Source organism: Hyperolius riggenbachi, chromosome 11 (genome assembly GCF_040937935.1).
Source record: "Hyperolius riggenbachi isolate aHypRig1 chromosome 11, aHypRig1.pri, whole genome shotgun sequence".
NCBI lineage: Eukaryota > Metazoa > Chordata > Amphibia > Anura > Hyperoliidae > Hyperolius > Hyperolius riggenbachi.
Window position 1 is genome coordinate 129672459 of NC_090656.1, and position 14378 is coordinate 129686836.

Genomic DNA, 14378 nt, shown 5'->3' on the forward strand with positions numbered 1-14378 from the left:
ACAACTAAATATTGTATTTTGAATTAAAAAAAGGTTTGGTTTGGTTCCGCTTTAATGACGTGTATTTAGGCTTGCAAAAAAGTCTGTGTATCCCCTTTAGATGTTGCATGTATATAGTTATCTGTTCCAACATCTTGTGAGCAAACAGGATTGAAGCCTGACGAAGACTATACAGCCGAAAGCTTGTTTACTCTTATAGTTTTAAAGGAGTTCTGTGGGGGTTCTTCTAAGGATAAAAACTGCCACTTACCTCGGGCTTCTATCAGCCCCCTGTAGCAAAAATGTCCCACGCCGTCCTCCTCCGATCCGCCTTTCGCCGCCGCCGGTCCTGGTCTGGCGCGGCACGGCGTCCAACTGCGGCTGCGCGGCCGTGCTCGCTCCTGCCTACGTCATCAAAAGCTTACTGCGCAGGCGCAGTACAAGAAAACTTTGTGCTGCGCATGCGCAGTAATCTTCTGATGACGCGAACGGCAGCGCACATTATTCGTCTATGACACAAACGATTAATGCCCGGTGCCAGCGGCGGAGAGCGGCGCATCGGAGGAGGACAGCGTGGGACATTACTGCTACAGGGGGCTGATAGAAGCCCCAAGTGGCAGTTTTTCTCTTTAGTAAACCCCCACAGAACCCCTTTAAGTTAGCCAATGAACAGGAACAGGGGATGGAGGGAGCAAGTGAGGTTGGCACCACTTATTACAGTGTTAGTAGAAGCAGAGGTATTTATTTTATATAACCATATCTTGTGAATTGGTGGCTGGGGGGCACACTGTTGGTCATATAGGCATGACATTATGGACCAATCCATGCACAATCAGATTATCTTACTAACACTTTCTGGGTTCTAATAGAGAACTAGCAATAAACTCAAATACAAGGAGATTTTAATTCAGCAGACCAGCCAACTTCAGTATTTAGGCCCTTGTAAGCAAATACACTGTAGTTTTGATTGATATTACATAATGATAAGATATTTTTTTTTAATTTCTAATTCAGATTTAGCATTTAGCATCTTTTGTATATGAAAACCACACTAATCAATGAGAATAAACCCTAAAGATACCCAACAAACTCGTCAATTTTCCCATTTGATTCACAGCAGATTCAATCACACCCCCAACAGTGCATATTTGGTGGGAATTCACAGAGATAGTTAATAAGTTCTGCTGACACACCATTTACCTCACCTGTGAATGTTTGTGATGTTCTGCAAAACATGTGCCATTGGGGCCACTTGGGGACTGACTTGAGAAACCCTGCCTTAGATCCTTCCTTGTCCTCTCTCCGTGTCCTCAGTCCACCAACCCCAACCCTGTTAAAGTTATCCGATCAACTGGACGAATACACTTTTGGGAGGCTTCACAAGGCTTCAGAAGAACCCATGCATGTGCGGTATGGATCCACCCAAGGACTCCAGAAAGCATGGAATTTCAACAGGGGCCATCAGTGGACCAGGGCAGGAAGAGAGGAGTGGGAAGGCTCTGAGGGATCCAGTCCCTCTCCATCGGTGAGTAACTTTTGACAGCAAACACATAAGACCCACTAAATACAGATAGCTGTAGCACACAGGCAAGCAGATATATGAAAAGGTATTTTGTTCATCATTTTGCTTCAATACAGTGATGAAACCAGACTTATCAGCTCACCTTCACTTGAAATTTTCTTTGCTCAATTTTGGATTTGGTTTGGCTTCATGTTTGTTTTTATGATGACGAAGCTGTAGTACAACAAATATGCATCAGGTGGCAGACTCACACAATAGCTTGCAGGTAGTAGCCATATGTGCTGTTCTGTAAGTTGTATGTTACAGTAGTGGTAGAATCTCTCAGGGCCCATATATACTGTATCCCAGTAAAAACATTTCCGCTCCGCAGAGAGCAGCTCGATTCCTAAATCCATCCAGCTGTCTTCCTGCTACAGTACTGTACACATAATAAGCATCTTAGTAAGATATACCTGATAGTTAATGATAAGTTTAGCCAGTGGCATAGCAATGCAATACTGACCTCTAATAGGAAAATGACAGAATGACAGGATACACAGTATATTTTGTCTCAATTCATAATGGTGATGTGTAGTCTGTCCTCCATATGTCTGTGAGAAAACGCGGAAAAGCCGCCGCGTGTGCCGAAAGCAAGGCGGCTGATTCCGCGTCCAATGCGGCGGTTTGCACGCGTAGGCACGCGTCTGGTAGTGTGCAGAACGCGGAAAAGCCGCCGCATGTTCTAACAGCAAAGCGGCTGTTTCCGCGTCCAAGGTGGCAGTTTGTACACAGCAGCGTGCCTTTGGAGTGGCTGGGTCTGTTAGTCCACATAGATGGATGAAGAGCTACGCATGCGCGGGCCAGAAGTCAGGACTTTTATACCAGCAGGGGAAGTGTCAGCTGATCAGGACGATCAGCTGATTTCTGCTGGACTCATGATTGGCTGAGTGGCTCAGGCGGGGCAGCAGAGTTCAGCTACTATATATTCTGCTTGCTTGTCAGTTGCTGGTTGTCTGCCATTGCAAACACTTTGTGGAAGCATTCAGACCATAGTCAGATCCTTACAGTGTGTTTGAACCAGGTGGACCTGGGAAGTCACACTGAGCCAGATTACCTTGTACTGTTATTATTTGTTAGACCAGTTCCAGGGTGTTGAGATCAAGGCCCTCACACCCCAGACTAGGAATACTGTGTATCTTCTGTGTATTCTCTAGCATAGTTCCAGGGTGTTGAGATCAAGGCCCTCACACCCAATACTAGGGAACTGTATGGTCTTTGTGTTATATTCCAGACTAGTTCCAGGGTGTTGATGATCACGGACCTTACACCCAAGACTAGGGAATTGTATTATTATTTATGTTATACTCCAGACTAGTTCCAGGGTGTTGATGATCAAGGCCCTCACACCCAAGACTAGGGAACTGTATTATCATTTATGTTATGCTCCAGACTAGTTCCAGGGTGTTGCAACTACGGACCTCACAACCCAGACTAGGATTGTGCTATTACTGTATTACGTTAGACCAGTTCAGGGCAAAACCTTTCATATTAGCTGCAGGGCTTCCTGCAACCCAGCCTCGGTCCCTCGCCCAGGGGCCCACAGGCTACAGGAATATCACCCACAGTCAGGGGTGAATTCCTCAGGAGTCTTAGGCTGCCAGCTCCTCTGGTGGTCTCCACTCAGAGTTGTTACTGTTACACCAAACACTCTCACTATTCTGGTGTCCAGAGGTTAGTAATACATCTGTATTATCGCTGATTCTGCAGATCATCGATAATCAGGCGTATATCTGCATTCTTGGTGATACTGCAGATCACCAATAATCAGATTCTCTCTGTGTGCTGACACCAATCGTTACAATGTCATGTGCCCCTTCTGCTCAGAAGCATTAGCAATAGGTGCACTATTCTGCATTTAAAGTGAATCTGAAGCGACCTTAAAAAAGACTAACATGCTCACCTATGTAGAGGGAAAGCTCTGTATTGCATAGAGCCTTCCAGGTCCTCAATCCGTGCCCTCATTCCACTGCTGTCACCTACCGGTCAAAAAAAACACATCAGGACTTCTCACGCAGGCTTGGGCAGTACTGGCGTCCCCGAGTAATTCTGAAGGCAAGCAGATCTGTACTGCACACATGAGTTCAGGCTTGTGTATGCTCAGTACAGATGTGGCGGTCTTCTGAAGCACTCAATGTGGTAAGTGCTTCTGGACCTTGTTGAGGAGTCCTGAACGCGTGAATTCGGAATGTAGGACAGTAGGAGGAAAAGGAGCCTTCTCTCTTCTTAGGTACATATCTAAGTCTTTTTTTTATGATGTAATGAATTGGTTGTGTAGTACAGCTAAGAAATTATACGCATTAGGAGCAGAGACATAAGTCTAATATTTGTTTCCAGTACAGGAAGAGTTAGGGCTGGTTCAGACGGACGCTTGCAGAGCGTTTACAGCCAGCGTTCAGGGCTTGGTGTTAAACGCTCCCATTCAAGTGAATGGGAGCGTTTGTACCAAGCTTTTACGCGCGTTTGCACAAACGCGGCGTTCGGGTCCCGATTTTCCCTGGCGTTCAAGGAGCCCCTGGAAGCTACATGTAGCTTCCAGGGGAGGTTAACCGCGACGGCTAATGTCCCCCTAGGGGAAGAAAAAACGCGACCGCATCCAAACGCACACGAACGCTGCTGAACGCGACGCCAGCAAACGCAACGCCTCCAAACGTCCGTCTGAACCAGCCCTTAAGAAACTCCAGTTGTTATCTATGCAAGTAGCCATTGAGCTCTATAACTTTCAAAGTCCCAGAGAGCTCTGACTTCTGATGGCTTTCATCTCAACTGTATTGTTTTTTTCTTTTGCAGAGAACAGTTCAGGACAGGTCAAAAGTTCACTGCCTGTTCTGTAAAAATATTTAAGCTGGCCATACACTAGGCCGATTCCCGCCAGATCGACAGCAGATTCGATCACTGGGATCGAATCTGCTGTCACATCGTTCCCGCTACATGCCGGATTTTGATCTATTTCGTCCGATCCCGACGATCGCTCCGTGCGGAAAATTACCGTCGATCGCCCGCGGGTAGGGAGCACGTCGCTAGGGACGTTCGAGTGCCCGACGACCGACTCAATAGAGCCCGCATACATTACCTGCTCCGCCGGTGCGACTCACCCCGGTCACCGCTGCTCCATCTCCGCGCTGGTCTCCAGGTCTTCACTTCTTCCTGCCCGGCAGGAAGGCGCTCTACTGTTTAAACTTCCTGCCGGGCAGGAAGCAGTGAAGCATGCCGGAGACCAGAGTGGAGACGGAGCAGCGGTGACCGGGGGCAGTCGAGCTGGCCGGAGCAGGTAATGTATGCGGGCGGGGGGAGCGGCGGCAGCACCACCACAGATTGTGAACGGTTTCAGGCTGAAATCGGTTCACAATCTGTTTGCTGTAAAGGTAGCCATACAATCCCTCTCTGATCAGATTCGATCAGAGAGGGATCTATCTGTTGGTCGAATCTGATGGCAAATCGACCAGTGTATGGCTACCTTAAGAATGCTGAGTAGTGTGTAAATTGCAAATATTAGAGAATGATGCAAGGTTATACAAAAAAAAAAAAAGCTGTAAAACTGAAAATAAAAATATGAAAATATTTTTTTTGCTACCAATGTTCTAGTAATTATCCGTACTACACAACCAATTCATTATATCATAATTTTTTTTTTGCTTCGGTGACTAAGATTCTGATCAGAATTCATTTTTTTGTATTTTCCAATATTTATATAGCAATTACATTTTATGTCGCCTTTTAGAAAGAACATTGAACAATTTAAACTACCCACTATCCCTTCCATTCAGATCGTTTCTGTCTTCCAGTCACTGTCCCAATCAACTATTCCTTAAATTTGTTTGAAGACTGTTAATGCAGAAGATAAAAGCAGACGATGTGCCTGCAATTGATTGTGACAATCGCACTGCCTGTGGGCATGTTTATTCCCTCTTCAGTTCCACAATAAACACATTTTTTTGTTTGTTATTCCAGTACATTTGATTTTCCATTTTCCATAAGAATATCATTCCATTCTGAACCTATTCACGTGTCTTTACTGAACCTACACCTTGAGCCTGTCACCTTCCCCGGCATACTGTACTGAACAGATGTTTGCCAAACCCCCCTTCCCCTGTTAAACATATATCTATTATCCAGCACAATACCATGAAAAATGGGCTTCACCTTGTATATGTTCTACTGAACGTGTCTACTCTGTTCATATGTAACATACTGAGCAAGTCTTCCTACCGCGTTCACTTCACACTGAACACATCACAACTATTCCTGCACAGTATTTTAAAAATACTTTGCCACTTTTATACTTTATTTTTAATTAGTACCTTCCAGCTGTCTAACTATTTATGAAAATGGACCTCTGCCAGCAAACAACTGTGTACAGGGAAATGCAGCCTTCCCGAGGGCCATTGTGGACTTTTGTCCTGTTCTGTGAAACAGGATGTTAAGTAAACAAATCTCATTGAGTGAGTCCACAGACCGTGAGCCCTTCTGAGGGAAAGTAACATAAATCGGTCAATGTATTCTATAAAATATATCAGTGCTAATTTATATACGTAAAAACCTTGGATTGCAAGTAACTTGGCTTGCAAGCAATTTGCAAGACAAGCAAACGTTTTTATAAAATTTTGACTTGATAAGCAAGCAATATGTTGATTATGCAAACACAGACTTTATACTAGTAGAAGGATATATATAGCAAAAAAAATGAAGAAACTTGAAGAATTTATATGCAAAAATACAAAAGATTTTTATTGAAGACAACACTTGTGCAAAAATATTTATAAAAAGTATCCATCAGGAAACATTTTCCATAGCAAAGAATGGCAAAAATGCATCAGTTGTTAACATCAAGATTAGTGCAGTTGTACACATTGAGGTGACAACGTCGACTTGTTTCGGGATAGACCCTTCATCAGGGATAGACCCTTCATCAGGCCTCACAAAGAGACAAACCTAAAAACAATAAATATAAGACCATTAAAACCATATGGTAATGGAATACAACTGGAAAGTGAAACATAATAGCTGGTGAACCGAATTAGAAAGTGAGTGTAAGCGAAAACAGTCATAGAGAGCACCAACAGAGTGACAAAATTAATAGAACCATACTGTTAAAGGGTTTTGGGTTCTATCACTTTAACAGTATGGTTCCATTAATTGTGTCACTCTGTTGGTGCTCTCTATTACTGTTTTCACTTACACTCACTTTCTAATTCGGTTCACCAGCTATTATGTTTCACTTTCCAGTTGTATTCCATTACCATATGGTTTTAATGGTCTTATATTTATTGTTTTTAGGTTTGTCTCTATTTGTGGAGGCCTGATGAAGGGTCTATCCCGAAACAAGTCGACGTTGTCGCCTCAATGTGTACAACTGCACTAATCTTGATATTAACACCTGATGCATTTTTGCCATTCTTTGCTATGGAAAATGTTTCCTGACGGATATTTTTTATAAATATTTTTGCACAAGTGTTGTCTTCAATAAAAATCTTTTGTATTTTTGCATATAAATTCTTCAAGTTTCTTCAATTTTTTTGCTCTATATATCCTTTTACTAGTATAAAGTCTATGTAGGTGTTGTGGCACACCTGAGAGGATATTATTATTTTTTTGTTTCCCTGTATACGGAATATGGATATGCAAACACAGTACATGTGTCACCTCAACACAACAGGGCCAACAGTTCTTCTCTCTCTGACGTTGCAGGATGGTACTTAACCTGATGTAGCGACTGTTTAACGTCACATTTTTATGAGATCCTCGAAAGTAGGCAAAGGTAACTGTCATTCGATAAGTTCCTTACTAAAGATGCACAAAGAGAAAAAGATTGGGGTAAGCCAACAGATAGCACTGATTCTTTTAGTTAGGGCTCGTTCCCACTAGTGCGGCGTGCGTCTCGCAGACGCACACCGCACTGAGCGGGTGAGCGGGATCGCAGGCGAATCCCATGAGCTGTGCCATGCACGGCTATGGGATTCGCAGCCTCCGTGGCGAATTCTGCGGGGTGTTCCGGGCGAATCGCTCCCGCAAGCGAATCCGCTGCGGCCCCGTCATCCCCTATGGCAGAGTTTCCCCGTGCGAATCATGTGCGGGGAAACTTTGCAGAATCGGCGGCGAAATCGCCGTAGTGGAAACGGGCCCTTATAGTTAAAGTCTTCCAACACGATAACCCTCATCCTTCTTTTCAAAAAGTAAAGTGCAGATTAATGTGTTTTACTGTATGTATTTTTACTTTATACAGTACTTTGTATTAAATATTTTCCTACTAAATATCAGGGTTTCCATTAATTCTTATGGGGAAATTCGTCTTGATATATGAGTGCTATGGATTACAAGCATGTTTCTGTAACAAATTATGTAATTATGTTCACAAACCAAGGTTCCACTACACACACACACACACGCACATGCACGCACGCACGCACGCACGCACGCACGCACACACACACACACACACACACATCCAACGCACATCCCAGGAACAACGTCATCAGTAGAATCATCAAGCTACCAGGCCTCTGGCACAGGAACTGATGTTAGGAAAGACACATGCAACTCATAGGGGGTGAGAACATATACAGTATGTATATGTTGGTACGTATGTGCACACCTACAATGCATTGGTTTTCGTTGCTACTTGACTGGGCTCAAAGCAGCACAGATGCATTTACTGAACAACCCCGTTTCAGTACAAGGGTATTGCTAGTTTATCAGCTTGAGAAGATAACAAAAGTTTAGAGTTGGTCAAAGGAGTTTAGAGTTTAAGGGTTTAGTCAGGAAGTTAGGATTATGGGCCTGTCCCACTTACTCCTATCACCTGCATCCAGGTCACGGTGCTACATAACCCCAGTATCATGTGCTTAAAATGTTCAGCCCTGAACAAGGTCATCTGCTATTATATAGATAAGCCTGTGCAGCTACCAAAACAGTGCACATCGCTGCTGTGAGCTCACCATAGGCTGAACTTTTTTTAGGACATTCAGGGGAAAATTCTGATAAAGGGACTGGCGTGGTCTCAAAACGTTGGGATTCTCTTGCTATTAATCTTGAATAAATAGATAAAAGTGGAGACACATGGTGCCCATACATGGTACAATTTTTTCATTTTTTTTTTCGATTAGATAATTTAGTTCGATTATTCAGTTAGATCGAATATAAAGATTTTTCCGACGTGTCCAATCGGATTTTCATTGAAAAATATTGGATAAGCGTTCATTTTTTTGATAGAAAAAGGGATTCTTTTAAACCTTAATTCGATTCGATCGTTTTGGTGGAATAAAAAAGGAAAATGGAACATTTTTATAGTTACGTGTATGGGCACCATAAGGATGATAAATTCCCATTCAGAACAGGCACTGAAGTTTTATAAGTCTGCCCAAGAAGATTACTTACTATGGACAGCATAGACAGTTCTTTTGAACATGCATCCGTGTGAATATTTATCTCTCTCTTAGCATTATATATCTATTATTGATTATGTATCCTCTTCCTTCATCTGCAGTATAAATTGTGCTCAGCGATCCTCCCTTTTTATACCCCTCTCCTTTCTTTGTATGTAATGCTAAGTGTGCTCTCTGTGTCTGAGCAGCCTCCCCCATATTATCTGGCTGAACGCCTCTTCTCCATCTGTCTCAGACTCTTCAATTTCAAGAACTTCTTTAATACCAAGGCTTCTTAATCCAGTTCCCTATTCATTTTATTTCATATAAAACAAATTACATACAGAATGTCAAATAGAAATTCAAAACTTTTGGATATCAAACTGTTGGGATAACCCTGTAGCCAAATACTGAGGGCTGATCTGTTAAAAAAAAATGAAGTCAACCTGTATTCTTTTAAATCTGTGTGGAAGGAATGTTTTGATTTTTGAAACCCTGTTTGCATGTGTCCGGATGCTTGAAGCAAACACAGCTTCAACGTGTCATTATCACACTGAGGATTTGAGGCGCACGTCTTTCTTTTCCAATGTTTTTACTTGAAAGTTGCAAGCATATGATACAAATCTAAGAACGAAGGTCTGAAATGAGTGTCACAACATCATACAAAGCACTGAAACTAATGAGAAGTCATCCTACTAACAGGTTCTGCTGGAGATTCTCTTTGATCAGATGAGTAGGCCAATGGGAAACCCCATGGGAAATTCAAAGATACTTTTGCCGGACCTCTCAGGACTCCCCGCAAACAAATCTTTTCCTGCTGGAGCTTCCAATTGGACCACTGTGTGCAGCTCTAGGTGGGACCACATGTGAACATGAAAGCAAGTTTTCTGAAGCATGGTAACATTAATAGAACAAATAGCTATTGAACTACACATTTACTCCATTCTCTTTGGAGATTCTGAAACTTCCCATTTCTACATATAACCATGCCAAGGAAAGGTGCCATAGTTGCAAAACTGCACTCACTGGCCACTTTATTAGGTACACCTTGCTAGTAACCGGTTGGACCCCTTTTTGCCTTCACAACCGCCTGCATTGTTGGTATAGATTCAGCAAGATGTTGGAAATGCATGGAAATCCCTGTAGATCAGCAGTTTCTGAGATACTCAGACTAGCCTTTCTGCCACATTCTATGTCACATAAACCCCCCTTCTTCCTCATTCTGATGCTTTGTTTGAACAACTTGTCTTCACCGTGTCTACATGCATAATTGTTTTGAATTGCTGCCATATTATTGGCTGTGTTATCAAGCAATTAAACAGATGTACGTATATAATGAGAGTATTGTACAAATACAAATCTTATCTTGTGATATACATTATGTATATATTATTATATATAATTATTATATATTATTCTCACCATGGCCTAGTTGTTATAAAGATAGAAATGTATTCTTTACTTCCACTTCAAATACCAATCAAGTTCAAGAGAATTTACAAAAATAGAAAAGGTCTGGACAATTTAAGATAAAACATGCAAGAGAAAAAGGACCTAGGTCAATTCAATTCAAATCGCGCAAACCGCTCAGAAAGCCGCTTATAGTGTGAATGGGCACTTAGTGAATGGCAGTTGCTCTGTCCAACTGCCCAAAAACTGTGTAGCGAGCAGGGAAGCTAGCCAGCATCATTGTTTAAATCCTTTTTAGGGAATATCTTTATAAAGAGTAAAAGCCTTGCTGAGAATCCCCTATGAAGAGATGGACTAGTCTAAAACCTGTCACTTCTGTCAGATTTCTACTACCTACTGTAAGTGACAGCAGCATAGGAGAAAAGTAATTTATGGCTCATTGTACTCTGGAAAAAAACGTACTTCTTATTTGTTTATGTTTGCACAAATTTTAAATTTTACAATTTTTCGCCATAGTGCCCCTTTCATTTTTCTATTTATTTACAGCACCTAATTTACTTACTAGGTATTAAACATGTATTGAACAGATAAGGTGAGAAAATGATAAGTTGAGATAAATAATAAGCAAAGATGCACGCTTCAGTGCCATGATTTCTTATTGTAAGCAGCTTTACATATATGTTACTTACCCATCTTTGGACAGAGCATGTCTGAAGAAGTCATTAGCTGCTAACTTGATAGCCTTCTCTGGTGTAACGAGGGTTAAATTTACAGCAGCACCTATTGAGATAAGAAGTAGTTAAGTCAATAGAAGTTACAATATTTTCTACAGTCGGAAACTGTTTAGCAGGCATGTTTCTTATTTGTCTACCTGTTCACTGCAAGATATGCATTGTGTAGCCTGGCCTAGAACGTATCTGCTCACTGGATTATCTGTGTGATCCTGTGATTACGGGCATTATAGAGAACTAGAAGGGCAGCTTTTGGTTGGGCTCTGGCTGCTCAATGCCACAGTGATGCGGTACAGCTACATCCACCATGCTGGAAGCCATTGTCAAGATTGAGAATGATTAGATTTGATTTTTCCTTAGTTTCTGTCCACAATCCAAAAATAAGATCAACGGACTATAGCGAAAAATTGTAAAATATATCCCAGAATTAAATGCAATATAAATGACTTTTACGCATTTTGTTGTCACTTATAGTAGTTGGTAAAACTCTGACAAACCAGACTGGTTTTGGGCTAGTCTATCTCAACCTGGATTATTCTCAAGTTTTCCTTACGTTCAAAAGCACTATCAGTATGGCAGTTGTACAGTCCAACTGCTAAAATTGTGTACAAACGAGTCGGGGAACCAGTCAGCAGCACTGCACAGATCCTTTCTAGATAGTGCTTTTGTAAAGAATAAAGGAAATAGTGAGAGAGGCCCCCCCCCAAAATATTTGTTAGATTTTTACTATCTAATGTAAGTGACTGTGACATAGAACAAAAGGAATATATAGTGTATTTTAGATTTGGAGAAATGGGTATTTGATATATATGTTTTTACATGTATTTTACATTTTACAATTTTTCTTGATAGTGGTCCTTTAACCACTTAGTGCAAACTGGATGTTCATAAATGATCTATTGTGTGCTAATTAGTGCAAATAGGACATTTAATGAACGTCCATTCTGGGGGAACGCACATACACGTGTCGGTGCCTGTTTTAACCCCTCAATGGAGGGGCGTTAAGTGGTTAAGCAACCTTGAACTGAAAGATAAGTGTATGTGTTTCACTAATCCTACCTAATAAAACTGCAGGTGTCCGTGTCCAACTGATTCCGTGTGTGCCGCCATCGTACTGTGCTGGTGCAGGGCTGTGAGCACTGGTGCATGCTCGTGCATGGCTGCAACCCTAAACATGCACAGTATGGCAGGAGGGCACTGTACACAACCTAGCATCCATTAATAAACAGCATAAAGGCTACTGGAAAGCAGAACATTAGTAACACAGAACTGAGGGGGGCATTTATCAAGAGTGTCTGAGGCAAATTATTGGTAGGTTTTTAGAAATCTGTGCAGAATTGTCTCAGACATCCTAAGAAATCACAAAATAGTTCTTAAACTGTTAGGAATAGGAGGAGTTAGGATGGTCTCTCAGGCAGTGCAGTGTGTGAGGGAGATTGCTGTTGATGAGGTAACCAACACATCTGCTGTCAGCAGACTGAGTGAGGGGTGAGGAGCCCTTCACAAATCATGTCTAGCCAGCACTGCTGCACTGTAGAACTGCTTTATAAGCACTTCTTAATCTACAGCAGTTTAAGGATGGATTTGCACTTTTCTTAACTGTAGTGCAACTCTAGAAATCCACGCTAAACTGCTAAACTTTGATAAATCCGGCCCTGAGTCTCATATTTTTATTTTTTATTTACAGGTTTCATTTTTAAGACTGAATTCTAAACAGCAGCTATAACAGTCTGATTAGTTTTTTTTTTTAGCTTTAAAACAAACAGAATAAATTACTCTCTGAACTTTGCATCAGTAAAACCTTATCAGCAGGGTTTTCAGCAGAAGATTTTGCCTTCTTTTTACTTTTCAGGAAAATGAGCTTAATTTGACAAGCTGTTGGACAAGCTTGTGGGCATAGATGAAAACGCTAGTTTTTTTTTTTTTGCTTTCCTGGAAAACAGAAAGGGACTGTTATAATTTAAGTATTATAAGTAGGCCTCAGTTATTTGGACTGAGTTTTAGGTAAAAGGCTTATTCGCAGAGTATATCTTTAAGTAGAGTTCCTTGTGGTGCAAGCAGAGGCATCTCAAAGTCTGCTTGAAGCAGATGATGCAAGCAGATACTGAGAAGATGTTCTTAGTACAAGGTCTTAAGCCCCATCTACACCATGGGACATTGAAGCGATCCGGCGGCTCGATTAGCTGCCGGATCGCCTCTTCCGCGTGCCCGCCGCTTCCCCGCTCGCCGCGCGTGCGCCGCATTCGATTCCCCGCTCGTCCCCGCCGGCGCCGCTTATCTCCCGCACGATTCCCTGCCATTGTCCCCTCGCGGGGATCGAGCAGGGAATCGGCGGTGCGAAGATCCGTCCTGCCGGACGCATCAGCGGCTCGATTGATAAGGAGCATCGCGGCCGCATCTACGCGTGTAGATGCGGCTTTAGGCCTACACTGCCCCAGACAAATAGACTACGGGAACAATCAACATAGGCCATATTTATAAAACATAACATTCTTGCGACTGGGACAAGGGGCTCATAGAATATTAATCAAGTAGGTGGGTATTATGACACCACGAGGGGTCTGAGACAATTGTAGGTTTTTGGGGGGACGGCTCAGATGAGGTCACATTTAACTCTTTCTGGTTTGTATAAAACCAACAGCTGGTTTACAGAGAGGCGCTTTCTGTTCCTGTCACCCCTGGTCTTAAAGCGGAATATAACCCTGCATTTCAACTTTGCTCTAAAACATTATTTACAGTATATTATATGCAACCTTTTTTTTTTTTTACTAGACCAGCATTGGAAGGGTTACACAGTGCTTTAAAGTTCCTGGAGATTTCTGCAGACGCATCCGAAGCTGACATAGATACATTTTGTTTACATAAATGTTATCTAAGTGTTGAATGTGGCTCATCTCTCTGACTGAGAAGGAGTTGGAGGACAGCCAAAAAGTGTGTAACATTTCTCAATAGATACATATAACTAAATAGAATGTAACAATCTGAACTTCTGCATATCTCTCCACGGAACTTTAAACCTCTGTGTTTAACCCTTCCAATGCTGGTCTAGTAAAAAAAAAATGCTTTTTGCATATAATATGCTGTAAATAATGTTTTAGAGCAAAGTTGAAATGCAGGGTTATATTCCGCTTTAATCTTTACTTATATATTTATTTATGTCTCTTTAGTTTATCTTGTATGCTGTATATACTTAGTTTAGATGTAATTTAGTATAGAAAGAAGATAACCTGACTAACATTAATGAGGGATGTTAGTCAAGAGCTTGTAACGCAAATGGACTTAAAGAAGAATCTGCTTGGCTAAGATGTAACAAACTGTATCTGTATATCTGTTTACTGA

The 14378-nt window shown here is 41.8% G+C and overlaps 1 protein-coding gene across 3 annotated transcripts in view; it reads right to left on the bottom strand.

The window, feature by feature from the left end:
* SLC25A22 (solute carrier family 25 member 22) overlaps positions 1–14378 on the bottom strand; it is a 219944-nt gene that overhangs the window by 61233 nt on the left and 144333 nt on the right. For all 3 annotated transcript variants that reach the window (XM_068260274.1, XM_068260276.1, XM_068260275.1), the window contains exon 5: positions 10998–11088. In XM_068260274.1, coding sequence (XP_068116375.1) covers positions 10998–11088 — 91 coding nt within the window. The remainder of the gene's footprint in view (positions 1–10997; positions 11089–14378) is intronic.